General features: G+C 41.1%; 1 protein-coding gene across 5 annotated transcripts in view; it reads right to left on the bottom strand.

The window, feature by feature from the left end:
* The window catches only part of MYO1D (myosin ID), a 158739-nt gene that overhangs the window by 85748 nt on the left and 47402 nt on the right, over positions 1-25589 (bottom strand). For 4 of the 5 annotated variants that reach the window (XM_040536443.1, XM_040536444.1, XM_040536445.1 and 1 more), the window contains exons 12-16: positions 22295-22365; positions 20452-20526; positions 18744-18876; positions 9757-9923; positions 5254-5461 (exon numbers count right to left, since the gene is read on the bottom strand). In XM_040536443.1, coding sequence (XP_040392377.1) covers positions 5254-5461; positions 9757-9923; positions 18744-18876; positions 20452-20526; positions 22295-22365 — 654 coding nt within the window. Of the gene's footprint in view, positions 1-147; positions 2658-5253; positions 5462-9756; positions 9924-18743; positions 18877-20451; positions 20527-22294; positions 22366-25589 lie in introns of those variants that run through there. The other variant, XM_040536447.1, reaches the window with a different exon arrangement.

Here is a 25589-nt window from a genome sequence, read left to right as displayed (position 1 = left end):
CAAACTGTGTTTCAAGGACTCATGGGGATGGAGAAGAAAGGGAAGGTGTGACATTAAATTCCAGCAAATCAGCCACGGCTCCTTCCTGCTGCTCCGCACCGATGGGAGCTGCAGGGATGGGGCCGGGGGTGCCCGCAGCGATGCGGCTGTCCCGCTGCACGGCCTCCCCGGTGTGCTCACATCCTCGGCACGCAGCAGAGCCAGGAGCCTCCTGCCAGCTGCGTTTTCCTCCTGCTTCAAGAGGGCGGCCGTACACAAGGATTTGTGTCCGGGTAGGTGCTGGGCTGTAGCGCAAGAACAATTCTCGCTTCCTCTGCATTAAGCAGTAAAGATTTAGTGAAGTGATTATCATATGCAGCTGTACTGGCCTGATAAAATTACACCGAAATAGTGCACTAAATTATATTGACAAGATACATCATCTTTGCATACTGCACGTGCTGGCTGGCTGGGCTCTCTTCTTGAACAAAGCACTGTTTTACAAAGCTAATGAATATGTGGGAACGTTTCCAAGGGCAGAAAAGCAACCGAGTTTTATGGCAGCTTTTTTTTTTATTTTATATTTTTATTATTAACATTAAAGCTGCCCCATTTGCATTCATGAAGACAATCATAGATGGCAAGACCACAGGTACAGTAAATAAACTCAAATGCGCCACATAAAAAGAATTGATGTTTGCACCTAGTGCTTCTAAAATGACCATCCAAGTTGACTCGGACAGCAATGACTCTCCTGCCATATGGGTTTTCTGATACCGAACTGCTCTCGCACGCTAAATTCTGCTGGAGCCAGCAAGTTGCCACAGCTAAATCACATCACATCTGCTTCCTGACTTGGCCTGAAATAAAATTATAGCCTGGAATCCCACTAACATTTTATTACAGAAGAAAAAGGGGAGTTAAAGATAAAGCTTAAGGAGAAGACATTCAGAAGACATACAACAAAAGAAAGCAAAATTATCTACTTAAACTGGAAGGCTGTTTTAATTCAATTTAACCAAACTCATAAGAAGCAAATTCTTATCATTATTAAACAAAGGAACCAGCATTATTTTAAGGGTTAAGGGTTACTTACATGATGAAGCTCTTAAGATAATTACAGAATCTTTCTGAAAGCCTTAGGTTTTATATGGGACCAATAAACCACATAATATATATAATTAGAAATGAAGATGTACATTTAAAACAACCAAGAAACAGAATTGCTATCAGCAGATTCTTCTTTCATTTAAAATCCTTCCTATGCAAAGAAAAACGTTATTGGACCCCAGCCTGTGATCGGCTGCTTTTAAAGCTTTACATTTTAAAGCCTTACATTTCCCCTCAGCTTTTATCACACAAGTGCTTATTGTCACAACACCACATTTTAGCTACAGTTGTCTTTTCCTTTGCTAAATTCAAATTTGAGTAGCTCCAACACAACAGAAAACTCTATGCATATTTTTAATCAAGTTCATCTCTTTCTTTCTTTTCAGATTTAATCTTGTGATTCTCAGAATTATCACAGCTTGCCTTACTCAGCCTTTGATGCTTATAGGCAAAAATAAAGTAGGGAAAAAAAAATCAATAATTAAATTTTTGTGTGAGTTTTTCATCAACCACTGAAAGCAAGTTGCAAACAAAAAACTAAGATACAGGCAAGATTGCCTTGATGTTTTCAGAGCATCAGGAAGGCCTCTTAAAATCCTCAGATTTTGTTTGTTATTGTGTTGATTGCTCCTTTTTCAGCACTGCCAGTCTGCAACTGCCCCATCTACTGGTAGCAGAACACGGCTGTTGCAATAACAAGAGTGATTTGATAGAGCAGAGAATGAAATCTAACAATAAGAGAAATACAGAAAATGGAAGAAAAAAGATCATTTTCCAGACAGATTTAACACTGTACCATTACATACCTATAAACATCAACCCAACACCTGCTCTTTTGTAGATGAGCTGTTTAGCAAGCTGTTACTGATTTCATCGGAGATTCTTGTCTTTAGTTTCAAGCTCCAGAACTCTAAACAGCTCTCCACCACTGCGCAAGCACTTTACCACGTGGTTGAAGAACATCCAGGATGCATAAGCAGAAATACAGGTGAACCACAGCAGGGTTAAGCTGCAGAAAGGAGCTATGGACATCCAGTTTTCTTTTTAGTACAAACTTTTCAGTACTTTTAGCACTTCAGAAGGACCCTATCTTTTCCCTGCAAATCTTCATTGGGCAAATTAGAATCTCACTAGAGAAAAAAACAAGACGATGACTCCACCTGTCCTATTTCAGTATTTTGGGCAGAACAGAAATATACCTCCATAGAGAGTCTTGTCTTAGTCCTGCTGTACTCAGGGAGAGGAAAAAGAAGGGGAGGAAGGTTCGTGGGCCATTGGTCAATGTCCACCAGGAATTTGCCTTTTGTTACTCTGTTGGTTGTCCCAACAAGAGAAAACCCAGAAGCACTACGGTTCTGCTATACATAACCAGCATGCCTGATGCTATACAACACCACTACAGCAAAATCCCTCACCGATCCCTCACCAGAGCTTCACCGATCCCTCACCAGAGCTGACCCATTACTCCTCATGGGGTATTTACCTCCTAGAAATCTTTAGCCTTCCAAGGTTGCTGAAGCCAGTCCAGATGACAGCCCAGACTATATAGATAGCATTGAAGTTTGCACCTAGAGAAAACACGAAACGCACAAAACCAGACATGTTGCTGTCAAAACTGTGCCTCTTGCTGTTCAGCAGATTTTATCTGAAGGCAGAGCTTCAGGGCTCACCTTGCAGTGAGACATCATCTGTTTCACAGCACAGATTGGTCTTTTAAATTATTCTTCAGTAACTGCATCTTTCAGTTTCAAAAAAGGTCACCTCTCAATTCCTCAGATGTTTAGTATGAAAACTCAGGTCACTTGGGAGCAAGGTGTCCCCCCTGCAGCTTTATTCAACAAGAAAGCCATTAGCCTGCCTCATATCACCATGGGAAGAAAGACAGACTCCAGATCAGTGGCACGACCCAGAGAACTCACTGAATGCTCCAAATAACACCAATGTGCTTGCAAAAGCAGCTGCAGACAGGGGAACTCCTCCCAAGAAACCACAGTGAGCACAGCCGAAGAGCAGCCAAATAATCCAGAAAAATCTAACAGAGGTGTATGAAAAGGGCTTAAAGGTCACACAGATCAGCCCCATTTCACTCCAAAAGGAAAGCAAGAAAAAGTGTGCTGTCATTTCAAGGAAAGACACCTGGAACAAGATGACGAGCAGTCCAAGAAAGCTGTTGTGAAGCTCATCAGCAGGGCAAGGAGAACACTGCTTAAAAAAAAAAAAAAAAAAGGAAACAAAACACTGACTCACAAAGCTCAGAAACAGGCAGGTCCCTTGTCATTTAAGCAGTCTGAACTTCTGCATTTCCAGAAAAACTAATCACATATATAAAACTTACAAAATTCCTTACTAAAGATACACTATGCAATCTGGCACAACAAATACCAACACAGATGCAACCCAGGACTTCCAATTTTCTCCTTCATACTGGTCGAACTGTTTTGCCTTCCAGAAGGTAAATCAGAACAAGCACATTGTTAACGCAACAAACCTGAGAGTTTCACAAAACTATTAGAGAATGTAGGTGATAACTTTTTACCTTCAGAGTCTTACTCTTTACCAAAAGTGACACAGCCCATCAGGTTTAGAAAGTCTGTGCAAACTTAACTGCATAGCTTTAGAGCAGGCTTTTTCTACGCGAAGTTTTTATGCCCATCTATCAGAAGTTTCTATTTCTGACAGGCAAAAGGGGTTTCAGAAGGCATTTAAGAAACGTGTTAAAACCTTGAGCTTACCAGCAATCCCTGTTAGCTAGGACAAAGTCAGTTCTACCATCTCTGTTGCTATAGAAGTCAGCAATCATTGCTCTTTTGCCAGACAGATCACACTCGCACAGAACACAGTTTTGAGTAAGTACTAAAACCAGCTCTTGTATTTTTTTCCCCCTCCAGCGTATGTTGCTTTTGAGGTTACAAAGCCAGCTTCAATGTGTTGTGGACCCAAAAACCACCTAAATGATTCAGTAGTTTGCCAAGTCACAACAATTCCCATTGTTTAGAAGAATATCTTCATAAGCAAAGTCTGAAAATGCATTTGCCCTGCAGTCACAGAATGTAAAATTATTTATCCTAAGGGTAATGCCAGAAAGAGCCTGAGCTCAATCCCATGTTCAGAGGAGGGAGAAACATGCAGAGGTCCTCTTGCACAGTGCCTTAGGTGTCTTACCCTTTGTAATGCTAAGGGCCTTCTGTTAGCAATTCTGTAGACTGACTTTCACTCTGCTACGCTTTCACCCAAGCTGCTGGGACAGTGTTTTCCAGAGCCTCTGCGGCAAATGTTTCCCTTGTTCTTGTGATGTAATTCTCTGGGCTTGCATCTGCAAACCCCAATATTGCTGTTATAGCAGGTTCTCATGGGAAGAAATTGCCACCAATGTGCGAATCAGTCCTTTTCCCCTCATTTTCTATCCCTTGGCTATATTTTTTGATTTACACTAGGAGACTCAATGACATGTATGCACAAAGCTTAATAAACCAATATGCATGAGCATCTGCCCTGATCATTTTCTGCTCAGTTAGCAGTAACATGACTGTCAGAAAAAAACAATAGGAAGTTTGAGCTGGTCCTGATGAAAAATATGTAATTATTATGGGAAAAATATGATAAGGGACCATGTGCTACAAGGACACTGATGGAGGATGCTCATTTGGGGATCCTGTCACTTCTTTTCCTACCTGGCCACTGGGGAGAGTTTTCCCTGTCCTTTTTCTCCCTCTCCCTCTCCCTGCTTTTCTCCACCCCTGTAAGTTTTATCATTAGAGCTGATGTATGCCATCAGCTATGGATCCACTAATAAACTTTTACGCACATAAACCCATTTCAACATCCTTTATGTAACACTCCTCAACATTTATCCACAAAAGTTCCTTTAAGTGTCTAAGCAGCCTACTTTTACTGAGTAAAAAGTTAGTTCTTTTTTTAAACAGTATCCAACAATGTTACCAGTTCTCCTGATCACAGTGTATCATACCACATCAAGATTTTAATGCCGCTACACAGTATTACTGAAAGAGCTTTACAAAAAAAAAAAAAAAGAAGCAGTACTCAAACTGCGGCATTCTACAATTTGTACAGACTTGTCACTTTTGTGAGCTCACTTGCAAGGGGAGCAAAGGTGTTTTAAGGAAGGTGAATTGAGTTTTTTAATGCAGTAAAACTAAGCTTTACCTTCTGTAGGAAGAGGACAATCCTCACGAGCATCTTGGCATGCAGTTCCTCCAAGGTGAACAGTGTTCGAGGTGTACGGATAAATATCTTGGTCTTCCCATAAGCAACGTCATGCTGAAATCCATGACTCTCTATGAGCTTCTTCACAGCATCTTTGTCTGAAGGGAGGTCATGGTTTGGCCAAGTGAATTCTGAGATCATCTTGTACCTGGAATTACAAGGTACAATTTACAAATGTACGCTTGCCATCTATGTTCTCAAAAAGGCCAACCTTCAGCATATTTTAGAAATAATTCTAATAAAATTATTTGATTACATGTAGAAGAGCTTCAGACATTTTGTGTAAGAGATGTGACCCTCAAAACCCAAAGTACATGGAAAGGGAATGTAAGAGGTGTGATTTTGAGCCATTGAAATTATTGCGAGGAGCTCACTTCATCAACACATAACTGATGAGACATGACAAACCTCACCACTGTCTTCCTGAAGATTTGGCAGTTCCATTACTCACACCCTCTGCATTTGACTTTTTTTTTTTTTTTTTAATTATTAATTTTCAAGGAAGAAAAGCTTTGGTTTGCTCACATTCTACATCAGAAATCAACTGTAATCAACTACTCAGTCAGACAACCTAGATTTAAAAATTCTGCAAATAATGTTCCTGTTCAGTTTTGTAGCCATTTCTAACAAACTTCATTATTTACCAAAGCAGCAGACAGTTGACTGCCACGGTTTGTGTAAACAACACTACTGCCTGTAATCACTGTTCAACCACTCACTCTAGTCCTTCCTTCCCAAACCCCTTCTCACAATAAGAGAGAGGATGCAGATTGGAACTAAGACAACCATGAATCAAATACAAAAATAATTTCAAAATACCTGTGCTTTGTAAGATTTACTATCCTTGCAAAGTGCTGATTGTGTGAACAGACATTTGTAAAAAGCAACAATGAATTTTCTGCGTATAATTTATGGACATAATCAAAAATGCAACAGACATTTTCACTGTTATATTACCCACATTCATGTCCTAAATAAAACATGCATGCAGCAATCTTAACCACTTCTCTATTTAAAAGCCCATGATGCAAGTCAGACATCAATCTCAATATCTTAGACATTCAGAATTCTCAGCTACTCTTAAACGGCCCCAACAACAAACCTTTTTACAAGGGGGCTGGGTGCACTAAAGGACTTGCTAAACAGACTAAAATAAGCCTGAATGGAAATACCATGCAGTCGCTTTCATTCGTCAAATTAGCCTTTCTGAATAAGCTTTTGAAGAGGGGAAAAAATGGAGGTGTGCACAGCATCTAAGCAGGGCACGCTATCAGCGTGAGGGCTGCAGCACACAGAACAGAGATCACTGGTAAATAAAACGGGCATATAAAAAACCTCAGACTCACAACAGAAGATTCTGCGATTATACTTGGCTGGCAAAAGCATTCCCTCTCTCAGAAGCACGTGCACATAGGACATAAATATTTCACACTGGTTTCTCTTTCCTGTTCTCATCAGGACAACATTCCTACAATAATTAATTCACTGGGAAAATCTTCCACCTCAAAACACTTACATTAGGAAAAAAAAAAAAAAGAAAAAAAGACAATCGGGATGGCACTGCTAACCCACACTTTATTAAACAGGTCTGCTCAGCTGATGGGGCCAGAAGAAACAGGGAGAGATGTCAGGGAACTGGAAACATGCCCAGCCAAAGGAAAAAAAATAAATTCTCTTCCTACTTCACAACAAAAATAGGGCTGTCTCATTTAAAGACATCCCAAGACAATGGGACCGTGAGCAGGGGGACCGGCGGTGGAGTTCAGCACGGCGCTTTTGTTCCTGCCAGGCCTGCGCAGCGCCGCCAGCCTCTTCCCCTCAGCACAGCCTGGCTGCCGCGGCAAGGCAAAGTCCCGACCTCACTGCTAATTATAGCAAAGCAGAACCCAGAATAAAGCTGCTCACTGACACCACAACCCTTCCCCTCTCCTCATGCCTAAAGATCTTGACAGCTTTCAAGGTTACTTTTACAGTAAACATCCATTTCTCCTTCCCTGCTTAGCTGCAGAAACAGCCAGCACGCACAAGGCTGCTACTAGAGTTTAGGATTCACACGCAGCTCTCCTAAAAACAAGATGTTTGTGAGCCACTCGAATACAAAGCTTTGCTGAAACATATTTAGTCTGCATGTGAAGCAGGGTCATTCTCTTCTCGTACCACTGTGCAGTTGATGGACATCTGGGTGTTGCTTTCACACTATGTGTAACACTGCCTGCAAGCAGGCACGTGGATGCCTTAATGGTCCGAGTGCTGGGCTACACTCGCATGTAGCCATGCCCACAGATTCTTCCCCTACCCCACACAAACCCCATTCTGAAACCCACTCAGCATTTTTTTGACAGTATAGACTAAAGCAAAAAAAAAAAAAAAAGTATCTCTGCTGTTTAAGACAGGTGGTCCTGGTCTGCATTTCACACAATTAGATGTAGTTACCAAGTGACAGCACATCTCTTGGTGCAACCAAAAAATATGGAGATCTTACTTTCTACAAATTGGCAGGGGCAGACTAGTTTGCACAGAGCTCAACTAAGAATTCTCTTAATTTCAAGGAAATGTTGGAAAGGACGTTCTTCAATGGTCTTAATTGTGCTCCACATCATTTCCTTCTGGTAGTATCAGCTACCTTGTGGTATTTTAGAGCTAAATAGTAACACACACTTTTATTATGAAAAGGAAAGTTTTTAATATTTTTTTATATACATGTACATACGTACATATATATCAATAGGCACACACATACAGATATATCTATCTGTATCTCCTGTCCCCTCTCAGAGGGATCAGCAAAACAAAACGTAGGTATTGTTTTGGGCTCATAAAACGTGAAAGCTTCAAGATTTGTAGGACTGAACTTTTATAAATGTAGGCAAACAGATGACTATGTTATGCTCTAAAATCTCCTCTTACTCTAGATCTGTCTTCAAACAAGCCCCACTTGCAGGGCAATAATTCAGAGCTAAAGGGCTTGGAGTCTCCCCCGTGTTCTGTCTCCCAGTAAGTCTGTTAAAAAGGAAAGGAACAGAAATCCCTTGCGGTCCCTGTTCGAAAGCCATTCAAAAAACGTGCAGCTTGTACACAAGTCATACCCCCTAGCCCTTTTAAGAGGGGCAAGTCTCACTCAAAAAGAAGGAACAAAGAATTTTGCCTCAACAAAAGCAAAACAAAAACAACAACCAGGCCAGAAGGCTTCGTTGTTGTTGTTTGTTTTTTAAATTTAGAAAAGTCAATGTAGACTGGACTCAGAGCAATACTGTGGTATGCAAATACAATGTCTGATATCTTATGCTTTAGATGTTTAATCCTACTCCAGGTTTCGGCAGAACAAATGTTGCAGTGGCCTGAAAGCTGTACCAGTTGCCGTGTGCTAATTTGGTTTACTGGCTGTAAACAGCATGTCTGGTTTTAAGCTTACAGGAGCTCATCAAACGTTCTTTAAAAGCAAAGCAGCTGTTTATATTAATAGTCATTACACAAATCTGAAGAATAAATTGTAATAAATTCCACACGTGAGGGCAGAAGCAAGCACTAACTGCATAATGTTTAAGAGAACTGATAAACAAGACTGTAGGCTGTGTTTGATAAGCCATGCCCTTTTGTTCTACGTCAGGTATCGTGAAACACCCAGGCAAATCTCCACTGTGAACAGCAAAAGATCTTTCAAGAGCACTTTGTTTCCAACATGCAACATCTCACCTGCCTAGTTTTTTTTTCTTTTTTCCTTCTCTCAGGGACCTTTCCTCACTTGATTCAACAAAAGTAAAAATCAATTCAATATCTTAAGAGGATGGATCCTTAGTGCCCATATTAATTTAATGAAGCTGTAAGACAAATTACAATCTAAAACATTTCATTTGTCACAAGTCTGTTAGGAATAAAGAGGCCAAGGAGTATCAAAACATGTTTTAATGGGGTCATGTTATTATCTGTTTTTCAGTTATTATCAGTTTTTAAGTCCAGAGGTTTCCTCCTGCACATGCATGTCACTGTGCACCATTAAGCACTTCCCAAGAAACACAACGTCTGTCTCTTTCACTGCAACAATTAGACAATATTCAGAGAGAAAACAGAAGTTAATTAGTTCTGGTTTTAGGGTTATGCTCTGGGGAAGAACCTCATTACACATTCCTTCTGAAGAGACTAATACAGCAAATGAATTTTAGCACGAGGAAGCTGAGCCTGAGTGCCAAGTACACACCTCTAAACAAATCTGCTGCCACAAAATGAGACAGCATCCAGTGTCCTTGTTAGACCTGTGTTTTATTGTATCCGATGTCAGATATTAAAACAAACACACACTACCACCCCATGTGCTCAAAAGTGAGGATCACAAGCCCAGAGGACTTGAGACTTACTGTCCACTCATGGTGAGACAGCCAAATCGTTCCAGCACCCGAGCTGACTTGCAATGAGCTGAAGCGAGTCGCTTGCCAGCACCCTCCTTACCTGTGCAGAAACTTCTCATATGTTTGGCGGTAGGCAAATCCTGCTCGGCGCACTCTCACGTTTTCCAGAAGGCCAAGGTATTCAACCTGATGCCTGCAACGTTCCTCGTCAAAAATCTGTGGTGACTTCTTATCGTTGGGCTTAATGCAACGGACATAATAGGGTTCCTAATGGGACAAATCAAACCGAGTTTCATTCAGAGAAAAAGAGTCTATAAAAATAAAACAGCTTCTACATGAAAACGTTAAAACGTCAGTCCACCGTACTCATCTGAATGAGGTTTGGTTGTTTAACAGGAATTACGAGGTTAGAACAGAAATGACAAGTGGCACACAACATGTTCCTCCCCTTAGCACACTGCAACAAGATCTGTTACAGGATTGTGTTACTCATTCGAGCTCTATTGTCCTTTGCTATACGTCAGAACCAGTTTCACATCCTTCTTCTCTACAGACTTTGATGATAACAAAACCAGTCTTCATAAACGATACAGCAAACGGTATCATTCATTGTCCTGATAGTCAGATAAGGCTTTTCCAATATCAACATATAAAAGCAGCATGGATTACTCTACAATTTTTAAACTATGCTGCATGCAACTCCTACAAAGCTTGTAGCAACATGCTTGAATGATGGCAGTCACTGAAGACTGCTCTGTGCAGGGCGAAAACTGATTCCCTTCAGGCTGGTTCAGCATCACAAGCACATCACAGCACCAACGCGAGCCAGCAGCATGCACGTTCTTCTCTCTGCACCACCCTGGAGCTGCACAGGGCAGACAACAGCAAACAGGACACGGGGGCACTGCTCCATCCACTCCTGCCTTGTGCTGGCTGGGCTGACCCACGCCAGCTCAGGTGAGGGTCCCACAAGGCTGCACGGCTTCCACTGCCGGTCAGCCTCCCCTCACCAGATATGCTCCATATGCAATCCTACAGGGTGTTTTTTTTTTTATGTTTACTTTCATATTTTATGAGGTTAAAGGCAACTTTCAGTTAGGCCAATACAGTCTATAACTAGCACCAGCAACGCTTGTAAAGGGTGACAGTAATTCTTTAAAACTAATCTGCTTTAACCACAGTGGGGTTTGAAGTTGATTCATTTCTTCCTCTTCATTGCTATCCCACTTCTAACTTTACAGGGAGAGAAAAGGCAGTTGATAAGCATCATAAAAGCTCAAAGTGCTCACCCTTATTTTTCAAGATAAAATTGTATTCTTACAACCTCAATATATACTATTTTTACAGTAGCCCTTGCAAAAGGACTGGCATATTCTGCAGGCTGGCAGAGCCTCCTGCACAGCAATCTCATCATTAGCTGAGGAGAGAAGTCAGATGAGGATCCCAGTCAGCTCTTTCAGCTCAGAAGGTCACAGTGTGTCTGGAGACGTGCTTCGGAGGATGTGTTGAAGATGCACCTCAACTGGAGTTTTTCAAAAAATCTGTTTATAGCAACACTAACATTATGATAAAGGGAGATAAGCAGCCTCTCTGAAACCTTAACATTAGAAAATTCAACTTTCATAATCACAACTGATAATTAAGGGTTTCAGCAATTTGCCCCTGGACTTGATGAAACATCTGGCTGTACAACCACCTATAAAACTGTGCTCTGAGAAACCACAGGCCCTTTCCCCAAGGGCTCTCCACAAGAGTCTGTTCTGTTCCAGTACTACCTGATGGTTTCAACAGAGATCTGAGTGAAGAAGTACAGTGTGTTTACTAAACCTGTAGGTAATATAAAGATTCAGTGTGCATGGACAGAACTCACAATTTTAACAAATGGTGTGGGAAAAAAAAGGGATGAATTTAATGAGGAAAAATGCAAAGTTCCATGTTTATGTAGAACATGAGTCAAGTTCATGCTTTTCTAACAAAGTGGTACAGAAAGGGCAAAACTGTAAGACAAAAAATATATCAGATTTCTACTTATCTGAACATTGCATTCAGTTTCAGGCACTAAAGTTCAAATGAGATGCAAGTGGACCTGAGTCAGTTCAGAGGAGAACAAGAAAGATCAGAAATCCAGAAAACGTGATCCAGAGAAAATACAGTTTTAGTCTACAAGGACTGAAAAGCCACATAACCGTCCTGATGGGCAGCACTTAACATACCTTACATACATAATATACCTAAAGGGTAGATAAGAGAAGAAGTAAATATTCTGTTTTTATGACAAAAATCTCCAGCTTTAAATACAATATATAAAAAATCAAGTTGGACATCGGGAGAACAAGGGATGGGAACAGAATGCCTGCAGAAAGGAAGGGAACCCCCATCACTGGAGGGGAACAGACTGAACAAGCATCTGCATGGAGAAGAGTGAGGCAGAGGTGTCCTCAATCAGGAGGTGAATTACACGCATTCCCAAGGTTCCCTCTAGTCCTATTTTCTATGATGTGTCTATGATTTAGCCCTGTTTTCTATGATTTTAGGTCACTCTCCTAAACTCAGTATAACATGGATGGCCCCAAATTGCTATTTTCCCTTCAGTAATGTTGAAGAAAGAGGATCATCCCTGAATATCCTGGCTAGTGCTGGCATAAACTGGAGGTACACAGCACTGACACGCGCATGGAGGTTTCACACACTAACGAATACGAATAAGCTGAATAAGAGTAATGAACAGGCTAAGACATAGAGGCCTTGGAAAAGCAGAGCCTTGTATCCTCAAAACTGATACGAGCCAGTGATCTTTTGGGGAAGGTGTTGGACTGGAACGTTTCCCTGCTTTCCTAAATTTGTGACACATAGCACCAAGCTGTACCTTTCTCCTGTAGGACTGTCCTTGGGGTAGGAATATACTGGTGGAGAGCTGCACTGAGGAGGGGGAGCACAAACTAAGCCAGCCACACATACCACACATACGTGTGTTGGCAGCATCCTTGCTCTGCCTGTCCTTCATGCAGAAGCCCAGGAGTGGGCACAGGGAGCGAGCAGGTAAACAGCAGGACGTGAAGCTGCTGCTGTGGGCCAGTTGTAGACTCGTGGGATCGTTTAGGTTGGAAAAGACCCTCAGGATCATTACATCTCCTTTCTCCTCTAGTGACTTCACCTCTCCATGTGATGTGCTTCAGGGATAGCTTTCTCACAGCCTAGTTTGGCTCCCTTCCATACTGGGGAGATGAGGCAAACCTGCACGCAGTGGAGAAAACTGCCCTGCTGCCAAATAGCTGGCCAAGCCCCTGGGAGGGCAGTGCTCTCTTCATCCTGCTCTTCTTTTCAAAGCTCCAGAGAGCAGCAGGCTCAAAAAAGGAAGCAGCATTGAGGACAGAGCATACACAGGATCTTTAAGGTCCCTTCCAACCCAAAGCATTCTGTGCCCCCAGACAGCCATGGGACAGATCTGTTCCATGTGAGGTCTTCTCCCGGACTCACCACCACACTAAGTACTTTCTTCTGCTGCAGTAATTCAACACAACCCGTTCCTATTCTATTTGCTCTCCTTTCCTTATGGAGAGGATAGTGAAATACAAGGTGCTGGTAAAATTTAAAGAGTTTTAAGAGATTTATGCATGAACTTTTTAAGCTTTCTCCTGAAAATTCTCTCTGCACTGAAGGTAACAAGGTTTACAGGGTCTTTATTCACTCGACAGTCTCCTACCAGCTCTAAGAACGTGCAGTCTGCGTGGGTGACAATTTTTACTTCAGTTGTAGAACTCGGCTGTGCCATGGGAACACGGCTGTCAGCAGCACTCTTCACACTCTCTCAGACATCATGTGTCAACCTCTGAAGGTAGAAGCAACCCCATCTGAACTTCAAATCAGTGTTGAAGTAGAAGGTTTGATGTGGTCATGGCAGCTATTACTGGTGAGGAGTAGGAGTTTGCTGGACCTGAAGCCTGCAATTTGTAATCCCTGTATTGTAAGCTCTCAGTTGTATGGCAAGAAACAAAGACAAGGTCATTTATCTGCTAGAACGAGTCCTCTAATGAACTGGAAATAAGCTACTTAGGAAAACTGCAGGATATGCAGAGAACTTCCTGAATTACAGCTGAACTTAGAAGCTATGAAGAAGTCTGCAATTGTGAAGATGAATGGGCTGCAATTCTCCCCACCTCCTCCCACTAATACACGGAGCTTGGGCCACTTCTCCATCCACATGTTAGTCAACCAGACTGTCACACAGAGAGACCTATCCTTGTGTTAGTAACAGGGTCGCTAACATTAGAATGATGCTTGGCCATGCCACATCTGCCCTCAATACTGTTGTGTTGCAACTGATGTCAAGATGAATATAAATTTTCTGATGAGATTGATATCACAGATATTTATTACACATTCAATCCACTGAATTGCAGCATCTTGAGAACACGGTAATTAAGAGTGTGAAGTCAAGAAAAATGCATCTCTCTTCTCTGCCTCAAGGGAAGTGGTGTCAGTTGTTCATTACAGACATTATGGTGTCCAGTTCACAGTTATTTGTTATTGCTACATAAACCCCCTTCACCACTGCAGATTTGTCTGCTTGGGTTGTCATTCACGTCTTTGTCATTCGAAAATGCAACAAACCTCCATACAAGAAGTCTACACTTCATGACTTCAAGCCCAGTACAAAGGGGAGTGAATGACTCTATCTGCATTTGATACAAAAGGCAGAAGTCGAGATGCTGCTTTCCTTTTGGAAAACAGGAATAGGAAGTTCCTGTACAGACAGGAGATCATCTATCAGTGCAATTACAGTGTAATTAAAGCCTCTCAGCAACGACAGCTACCAGGGTAAATTCTAAAGTAGATTATTCCATGCTTACAATCCCACCAGCCTCAGCTCTTCAGGGGGATAATTATGCAGCTCCCATTATTGCACCATGAGGCTGTCAAGCCTGGAGCTGCATTTTATAAATGGAAGAACTGAAATACAGAAGCACAAAGGCTCCTGTTCTGAATGCTGTTTAGGTGCCTATTTGCAATTGATTTTTTTTTTTAATGAAGTGAAGCGATTTTTAGATTTTTAAGTATTGAAAAGAAAACAATTCAGTTTATAGTTTTTGCACCCTAACCAAACTCCTCCTTGAGAGATTTCTATTCCATAGTTTATAGTTCATTATGTGAAAGAAGGGATAGGACACATCCAGTACAAATTTGTCAGTTCTATGTCCAATCAGTCACAGTGATGACATTATAACTTACTAGTGATGAAGCCTGTCAAACTGATAGGAGAGGTATGGGTGAAGGGAAAAAATCAGACAAAAGGAGTTACAGAGAAGGAAAAAAAGAAAAGAAAAGAAAAAATATAAAAAGATAAATGCCCAGAGAGAGTTCCAAAGAATCTCATCATTTACAGTCATGTCAGCCAAAAGACTTCCAGTATCAGTATTTAAAAGAAAAAGAAGAGCCACCCACAGCAATCCATCACAGAAAGACCAGATTCTCAAGAGAACAGTATGGGCAGTAAAATATGTGCTTGAGAAATGTTACATGGCAACACGGCAACTCTATAAAGCTAGAGCATTACATATATATAGAAACAAACAAATAAGAAAAGCTCTTTGTTCTACCTATCACAGGTTTCTGCCCAAAAGACTCAGTGTATGTCTGGAGGATTACAGTATTGTTAAGATACCAGCAGTGATAACCACCACTTCAACTCAGCATCCTCCAAAACCATAGTTTTTGAGACTGTATACCTGTAGGGACATGTGTATATATAAGCTAAAGTTAAATTCATATTTGTGAACAACTCTTGCAGTGTTCTAAGACCACCTTCAGAAGGATGTGACACTAATCACCGTACCTTCTGCCCCTTCCTCTCTGGGATCACAGAACTCTGCTTCATCACCAGACCCCAGTGTTAAAGCAGAATACCAACAAAACAGAATTTTAAAAGTAAAGTTAAATAACCAACTCACCCTGTAGGTATTGATTGCATTTACAGAATTTAAGATTTGCTTCTGTTATTATTGTTATTATTCCTGCTCACCAAATTAGCATTTTTGGAGACTATTACCCCAAATGACAGGTTCAAAGATACTGTTGACACTGCTGAAAACACTGCAGCTTTTCTGGAAAGCCAAATGAGTACCAACGGACTGCCAATCTGTTCAAGGACTGTAGAAACACTCCTCATAAACATGGTTTGAATTAGTTTAGGGAGAAAGATTAACCAAGCAAGAACAGCCCAGTTGGACTGTGAGGCTCGGATGAGGAAAGCAGCACTGACTGCGCTTCCATACTGCGCACACTCTGGTAGCATTAGTGAATCACCAGACTGCAACAAAAAACAAGCCTGTCTTCATCTCGGTTTTTGAGAAACAGTTGAGAAAAGAATGAACTGATATTACCTCTCCCTATGGAACTTTATTCCTCTGTCAGCTGTAGGCCACAGCAGCTAACGCTACTTGCGCAACACTTTTCAGAGAGCTGTTTTCACCAGCTGTTACCACAGGCTTCCCAAAAACCATCCTGCAGGGCCCAAACCGCAGTCAGAGATGCCGAAGTTGTCATTGTTGATCCCCAGAAGTGCAACTCTGGTCCCAAGTTAAGCATGGGAAAAATGAGTAACACGACCCAAGGGAAGAAGCTGCGGTACCCGAAATCACAGTGAGTGGCATTGCCCGAAAGAGATCGCGGTTTCACCAGCCCAGGAACAACAACTGCTCACCCGCCCACCATCCCCAGCAGCAGCAGCAGGAGAGCTGAGACAAGTACCCGAACCATCAATGACTCAGAGGCAGGGTATCCCGTTTATTTGTACTGCATAACCAGCATCTAGCAGAACATGGTCTGAATGCCTAGAGTTCTTAGCTCACTAATAACATGCACATGGTATTAGCTGCCCAGAAAGCCACCTCGAAGAGATCCTCAGGCCATAACAGCCAAGCAGCAGCACCATCTCTTTGCACTCTGTTTTACCGTTGGAAGTACACAATGATTGTCTTCAAGACCCTTATCTAAGAAGCCTCTGGTTTTCAGAGTACACCAAAATTTACATCCTTTAAAGAAACATAAGCTTGATCTCAGGATGAGTCTCCAAATTTTCTTCCGACCCCCCCCACAAGACGTATGACAGCCAAGCTCTCCATTAAAAACAGCTAAAGCCCAACCACATAACTTAGTTTGCAAACTTAAGTACCTACAAACTCTGCTCTGCAGGGAGCATTAGCCATGTAAACTTTTAAACAGCAAACTCCAAAGTGCAAACTTCACCCACTTTGTTCCAGCCCTCCATCAGGCTAAAGGTTGGCCATAAACCACCACACAATTAATGACAGCCCTTGACTTCTTGCTGCTTGGCAAGAGCCCTTGTTAAGCTCCAACAAACACTGTCTGTTTAATGACAGTCCTCCCTTCAATGGGATCCAAAACCCTCTGGGAAATACAACACTCTGTGACAATTTTCTCCATTGCTATTAAAGAGAAAATAAGAAAAAAACATCATCTTAAACACGTTTCTCAATAAAAAGTTAGTAGAGGTATAGAATGCAAAGAAAATATTTGTCTCTAAGTCTCTAACTCTTAGTATTCTCCCCAAGAGGAAAGAGAAATCCAAGCCCATGGTATGGCTGGCTACGGCTCTAAGGTAAATGGCAAGTCAGGCTGAGAAGGAAATCTGCCCCACCTCCCTTCCATCGGGGTCACAGCCACCTTCTCCAGCCCAGCACTGTACAATTTGCCATCCAGGAAAGCTCCAGCAGTGGGGTAGGAGCACTCGCCTTCTACTGATGGTGCCTGCCTACAACACTGCCTGGCCTTAGGCTGGGCTAACACAGGCATCTTCTTGGTGGCCCTCCATCGTACGCTCACTGGGGAGAGCTACAGGGCTTTATTCCTTGGTCAGGAAGGTCAGCTAGCGCCTCTCAAATCACTGTTGGTTGGACTTGCACACCCTCCTGCAGCCTTACTACTGAAGATTAAATCCAACCCAGAAATAGAATTTAAAAATATAGAGCAAACGTTTTCATCTCCTAACTTTGGAAAACATGAACCAACATACTATTGCTTGTAATATTTCCAGAACAGAGAGCTCTCTCTTCCTGCATACAGCCAGTACTGTATGACAGTGCTGTGACCAGTATAGCACCTGTTAGGACTTCGTTACTCATGTGCCTGCCATGCCAAGAAAAAACTGAAATAGTTTTCTTCCCTTCCCTGGGTCTTCTATCAAGGATTGTCTTCCTATAAAGGTTTTATAAAGGTTTTCCAGCCTTAACATATCTGTGGACATGTTTCCCTTCCTGATCTTGGGACACTAACATTTCCCTTGCTACAACAGTTCCTAAGAAGATAGTCAGAACATCATCCTTTATTGCTTAGTTATTCTAACAGGTAACATACACCATTACTGTGGGCTCACTGCTCCTCTCGTGTGGACCACGTACTCCTTCCACACCACCTCCAGGAGTCCAGCAAGGTGACCCAGAAGCAGTAACACCCAAACTCCTCTTATTGATCTGCATGAGGGATCTGCTCATGCCATTCTGTCCCCCAGCTGCACTGCATTCAAACAGCCTCCTTCAGAGTTCATGCCCTTACCTATCTTTCTCCACACAGAGAAGTGCTGGCCAAAGCAATATTTTACTAAATAATTAATTTTTTTTAGTGGAAAGTAAAAGGTTTCACTTCTCAGCCTCTCACACAGCAAAGGAAAGAAGGAAATCACACAGGTCTGTCTGTGTTTTCAAGGCAGTCACTTGGCATTGAAAGACAGAAAATCTGCATCGTGAAACTACATCCTCTGAACACTCTGCCAGAAGAGCTTTATTATTTATTTGATATAATAATTATTACCCAAGAGAGACTGGCTTTACTACAAGTGAAGGGTATGCTGGTCACACACTGAACAAAAATTCACCTTCTTTATGCAGGGATGGCAGCTAACTATCCCAAGAGATCTTCACAGCTGCCCATTGCTATAATCAAAGCTCATCTGCCACTGATCAGCTTGGCTCTCTGACAGATTACAATGATAGGAAGGTGACAGTCTCTCCATAGACGAGCTACACCCTACTAATCAGAAGATGGAGTCAATTTTGAAACTGAAGTATTTACCTTTGATGCCAGGTTGTCCACTAGTGCAATCATGGAGTTCTTAAAAAGGGTAGCAGCTGTCAAAGGTCGCTTGGTTACCTCAGTGATGCTCAGTTTACCTTCAGGCCACATCATCTTCAGCACAGGATTAGAGCTAAAAGACAGTTGCATTAATTGCACAGTCTAACAGAAGGGCAATAAGTGTTCCATTAAATTTAAAATTCAACTGCTCGTTTTTGTCCAGATCTCTTTGCCATCTAAGTCAAACCAATTTAACATTCTTGGGGAAAACATCTTCTGCTTTTGAACAATATACAGTTCAAGCTTACAACTGAATGTTCCAGAAAAATGTTCATTCTCCTCTTAAGATAAAGATGTGCAGTAATGGGATAGTAAAAATCCTGCAGAAGTGATCTATCAAAAGCAGAGTCTGCCTTACTGACACAAACAAAGAATTTAATCAAGATAGAAAAGAGCAAGATCATATCCTACAGCATCCTCCCCTAAAACAGAATATTTGATATCACGCTGTATTTCTGCACCATTCTTGATATATAAAATAATTCATATATTTTAGCCTACGTTTTCTTGAAGGGTTGAAGGTGAGATAAAATGGCCAGGATGGATGGCAAGAGATCTGGAATAGACAAAAACTGAAAGCAGTTACAGCAATCTAATGGCCAATCTATCACATGTTTTAATATGCCATAAGTGGTCTTTGTGAACAGTCTTTACCAGAGATTTAACTGAAAACAGAGACTAAATTTAATAAAACGTCCGTACAGCAAATATTCTGCAGGTTTTGAGTTAATGTGAAGTCTTGAAAACACAAACAGCAAGACCCTTCAAAAGAGTACACTGAGTAAACACGACAGGACTGTAAACTAAGTTAATAGTTGTACTAGCTTTTAAACCAAGGAAACAGAATTGTCCAAGCAGTTGTAGGCTATTTTACGCTGTCTTCCACCTCTGAACAAAGTCTCTGGAAGGTTGAGATAAGCCACAATTACAAAAGAATTAAAACATATTTAATGCCAGCTGTCAAGGAGAACAGCTTTCCGAGCACCTTTATATAAAAATATGTTTTGAAAATTTCAAATGTGCTTGTCAAAAGCAACTTTTACTTGCCTAATTAGTATTTATAGCAAGTGACTACATGGTTCAATTTTGTCATGTCATAGCACATACGAAAAGGGTTGAAATCTTTTTCCTCTTTTTTCCCACCACCCCAAATCTTTCTTTCAAAAGAGGAGCTTGTAATTGGGGCCAACATATTGTTGTTGACCAAGTTCTACTCAGTATCTTTAGCAATGGTTAAAGACAGATCAGTATTAGCACATCTGCAACTGGTCCAAAAACCTTGTTAATGAAAATCAAGCAGCACAGGTAATCTCTGTGCAGTTATCTTGATTGCACAATGAGTTGGGTTCAAGCACTTCAAATTTCATTAAATTAAAGGTTAAATCAAAGGAAAAAAATAAAACACAAGAGAGGATACACAGAATAATAACTTTATCCTAAAACTAAACTAACAGCCTTTGGATCATGGTATATATACAAACATCAAATGTCAGAGCAATGTGTTTATTGCAACAGCTAACAAATGCACTGCACACACTGTAAAGATAGCATCAGTGAAAATACTAGTTTCTTCTAGCATCCACTCTTACAGAGTAGGATTCTGACAGATCAGATTCTAAATTCACCTCATTAATATTTTTATTCCTACCTGTTGTACATGAGGCGCTTGAAGTCTTGAAATAAAGTGTCCTTGTTTTTGTCAATAAATCCAGTGACTGAGTAACTAAAAAAAAAGGGAAACAGAGTTAATTGCAAAGTTCTTCCCAGAGCTGCTGGTATCACTGTGGAATCAGTATCCTTGCACTCCTACAGACACAGCAGATGCTAATCAGAAATCCATCTCTGTTTTCCAACCTATCACTAATGTGCTGCATGAGCGCTGTCTGAGACTTGGATCTTTCTGCCCGGCTTTCCAGCTCCAGCATGGCAACAACATGTAATTAGTTTTTAGACAGCTGTTTGCACCATGTAGATGAAGAGCATGATGGCTGGGACATATAACAAGACTAGGGCGAGTTGCAGATTGCCCAAATTCAAGAGTTACGCTCATGACTTCCGCCTTTGAATTCAAAGCATGTGTTTGTATGAAAACCTACAGACCTAAGTTTTGCTTTCCCACCTATCTAGTCAATCCTTTTCTTGGTGTCAAAGAAGATCCTCTAGCGGGACACTGTCTCAAATCAGGAACAGGCTATAACCAGTGACAAGGGAACTCTGTTGGAAATCAACATAGAAATTGTGGACTTTCCTCTCTCTATAACCATGGAAATACTCCCCCAGAAGGCTACTGTTAGACTTCTGAATTTCATCTCTTCTCCGAGGCTCAAGACAGACAGTACTCTGTCCTCAAAGATAATCCGAAGAGTCCAAAATCTCTCCATTCAGCAACTCCCTCTCAACTGCCTCGTTGTACCACTGAGCTTCAGATTACCCCTGGAAACCAGCACCTAAATTGCAAACACTGGGATCTGGAGCGTGACAACAAATCCCCAAAACCTTATTGCTCTATGTAACATAGTTCAGGCTCAAATACTACCTGCAAATATTTTCACATTTCAGTTTTTTTGTTTGTTTGGTTTTTTTAGGAAATTTGTTCACTGGGCGCTGGCAGTGCAGAAGGTTCAACCACTAATATATAGCCTTGTATTTTTTTTCCTTCTTGGCAAAGTGTTTTGGAATCAGCAATGTATATCAGCAATCACTCAGCACAGACTCCAGAACAAAGTCTGCCTTCACTGAATGAGATCCAGTACACACTGGTTACCTTTATAAAATGAAAGTAAATTTAACCCCAAGTCAAAAGGTTAAAAAAAATCCTTAATTGTTAAAATCCTAAATGATTTCCACATTAACCTCCCTTTAAGTTCTGCTAGCACAGGGAGTTGCACAAATTCTTAGCCATTCCATCATTTCAGTGATGCTCCAGACAACAGCTTTCCTTTCTAACATACGGGCATCTTTCACTTCTACTTAATTTTCCTTCATACTACTCTCAGATACTGTAGCCATTTCTGTAGAGTTCAGGTACAAAAAACTTTTCAACCTGAGTGGGAAAGGCTCCTTGCACTGATACTTATTTTAACTTAACACTACCCTGCATATTTTGAGTGAGCTCAAACTGATTTTAGAATTTAAAGCCAGAGAGTTAAATAATCATACTAAACAGATGTCTAAACAAGATTTTATTAGCTCTGTATAGCTTTCTTGTATAAACAGTGCTAGCTTTTTTCCCCCCCTGAAACATTGCTCTCCCCTTCACCTCCCCACCTCATATTGTCCTTTTGTTTCAATTCCAAGAACAAAATCATATTCTATACAGCAAGTAACTAGCATAATATTTAATTGATAAGCAATTGCTGCACTCTGTAATTCTGTATGACAGCTATTCTGGTGCATACCAGAAGCAGCATTAAATCAGAATACCATACCACTTCAAAGCTGGCTAGAAGACAAAAATAGAAGGTGCAACTTTAATTCTGAAAGAAACTTACATCACATCTCCAGCGTAGTGCTTGATTCGAAAGTCTCTGTCAAACTCCAGGGTTTTGTCAGTTGCACAAAGCTAAAACAAATTTCACATATATTAAAATCTCACCCTTGGATTTTTAAGTTTCACAGGAAAGTAATGTGCCTTGGAAACAGAAACGGAAACTGTAGTTATTCCACTTTATATGCACATGTGTGGACCTGAAATCCAGTTGTAACACTGCTTTACAACATTTTTTCATGGATGTGTTATTAAAGCATATATTTGTACAAAATCAAACTGTAAGAACCTACAGTTTTATTAACAAATTGAAACTACCTCAAAAATACCGTTAAACAAAAAGAGCATTTGTGCATACAGAGAACCATCGCACCTAAGATTTCTTCATGCCCTTTTTAAAGTCTTCCTTTGTATTTTTTCCATTGCAATGTCCCTCCTCAGCAAATAAATGAAGAAATCAGAATATGACAATTATGATAGCAATGCTTGTTCTGTCCCACTACCAGCAGTCACTGTAGCTCATTGAACACCTCCCAGACAGTGACCAGCCCCACAGATCCATCCAGGGTGGAGAGAGCTACAACCCGAAATTCTCATCTCAGACTTCACATTCATTTTTTCACTTTAACAAAGATGTCAAATGCCCATGTGGCAGCCACTCAGCAGCAGTGGCCAGAGATTTCTTTGCAGGAAGCATGGGCACCATGAAGACTATGAGCAAGTATCTATCCAAAAGTCTTAGGAAGTCTATCCACCCAAAGTCTTAGGAAAACAAAACAGGAAATTAGCATGGTCAAACTGCAGGATAGAAGAGTTTATTAGAAGCATGAAGATATCCTCCAAAAAGCTTTACCTGTGTCTAAGAATAGAAAATAGATTGGCTTAAAGAGATTAGATGTAAAATAAATAAATAGAAGTTTAAACAAACAAACAAACAAACAACACAAGAAGGAAAGCAAAAAGTTTGCATAATAAGATACATGAAGGTTAGAAAGGTATAAGAATTCCAGCACAGCAGGAGCAGGAAGCATGCCAGCATCTGCAGAGCTGACAAATGACTACAGAGTAGAAGGAACACAGAGAAAATGAGGAAGAGGCCAAACCAGGAAAATGAAGTAATTTTTCTTTCTGCAGCTGTGCTTACCAGCAAGGGGCTAGGGAGGATCTAATGTTTTTTTCAGCCACCCAAAACATACATCTCAAACCAACATGTCAATAGAAGAGGTATAAGATGAGCAAAACCACAATGAAATGAAGCAACTCTTGCTGCCAGATGGGACACACTCATCTGTGTAAGCTTCTCGCTTAAAACTCTTCCAGCATGGGAGATACTGGAAGGGGGCTTCACACAATGCTAGTTCTCATACTGAGTCTTTCTCTCTACGAACTTTGTGTCTACTGGGCAAATCGGCAGAAATTATTAAAAAGAACAGCAAGTGTACTGATACAGTTGATAGCCTGCTTGGATTTCTAGGAGCCCTTTCTCAAGGCTCCTTATTAACAACTCAAAGAATTCAAGTTTCTGTGCAGGACAGGAAGAAAGGGGCCTCACACAAATAACTGTTGGAAAGATGGGAAATGTGATAACAGCGAACGGTTGGCTCCTACAGTTTATCAGGGAGTCCTGCAGAGGCCTGTACGACCATCTACAGTGCCAACAGTGTCTTAAATGAGCCAGGATCTGAGGGTTACAGGCAGGTGATCAAGACTGTTGATACTTCTTAATTATTCAGGGAAGTAAAGACGCTGGCTGGCTGTGAAAAACTGCAGGAAGACATGAGATTCCAGAGGAATGGCATGAAAGAGCAAATGAAATTAACTTATTTCAGAGACATCCACAGAGAAAAGCCAAAGCTCACAGTAAGTCACGAACCTCAAACTATTAACTCAACAAGTACTTTAAATACCCTCCATCTCAAAAAGGACACGGGAGAACTGGAAGAGGCTTGACAATGGGCGAACTCCATCAAAAGCACTGACTGCTACAGGAGGCAGGACCAAAGGAACTAAGCCTCTTCAGGTCAGGAAAGGAACGACAGAAAACATGGAGAAGATGTACTGGAAGATACAGTGAGCGACGTTTTGCTGGTTTAGAACTAGGAGGCAACAAATGTAACCTAAAAGGGAAAACGGATGGGAAGGAAGGAGCTCTTCAAACAAGTATCTACGCTGTGGAACACCTTGTCAATTAAAAAAGAAACAAAAAACAAACCCCAAAAAACTATCAAGGGCACTAGCCCCGATTCAGAAGGACAGCAGACGGCTGGAAACCAGGACTGTATCAAGTTATCACTACATTTGTCCCATATTCTTCTCTCAGTTAGACCTTCACTGTTGCCTAGCATCTTGGCAGATACTGGATGAGGTGGACTAGAATGGGTCTTCTCATATTCTTACCTTCACAATCAGTTTCTTGAGATTGACACCCATCAGAACTTTCCAATAATGGACAATTTAGGAATTCATATACTGTTCATCACTGCACTCAACACTTTGAAATTACAAGATCAATTGAAAAAACATCAGAACTTAAAGAGGATGAGAAAATGAACCTTTGATGTTGAGAAGTACGATCAGAATAGCAAATATTTACACATCTAGACTAGCATTGGACAATTCAGAGAAGAATAACCCATGCTCTAAGAACATAAATTTGGCCACAAATATTCATAGTGGAAATATTTACCAGTCTTCTTCCTGGTTTGTTTGGCTTTCACCAGGACAACCAAGCAGACAGCAGCAGACCAGGCATGCAGTGCACAAACTAGGACACTACTATTTAGGGCACAGCAGCCCCTTAGAGCTTATCCACATGGAGCCAGTGTGCAACACGCTCTACAGGGGAGCAAGGAAGCATTAACTCAGGCTGAAAGATGGGAGCAGTTCCCATAACATATCAGCACATGTACTTTAACTCTTTAGGAAAAGCTTTGATCTACACTCAACTTTATAGTATCTGGACAGATCTACCGCAGTCTACGAAAGAAGATTATGAAGTGAAATCAAGTCCTTTGTTTTAATACAACTAGAAGAGGCTAGCTTAGAGGGCTCAGATTTCTTACAGCAGTTCTAGATGGGATAAGGGGTCACTGAGCAAGATATCTGAGATAATCTAAAGGACATCTGCAAAGACATGAGAGGGGGGAAAGATAATTATGATGCTGAGAATTTTATGGGTCAATTTTTTCAAGGCTATATTGATTTAAACTAGAAATTAGCAAGCCAGGAAGATACATCATACCCTCCATAAACATTTAAAAGAGTACTCCTCATTTCCCTTCAACTCTGTGCAGTTTTCT

This window comes from Cygnus olor, chromosome 25 (genome assembly GCF_009769625.2).
Source record: "Cygnus olor isolate bCygOlo1 chromosome 25, bCygOlo1.pri.v2, whole genome shotgun sequence".
NCBI lineage: Eukaryota > Metazoa > Chordata > Aves > Anseriformes > Anatidae > Cygnus > Cygnus olor.
This window is presented reverse-complemented; position numbering and strand designations above follow the sequence as displayed.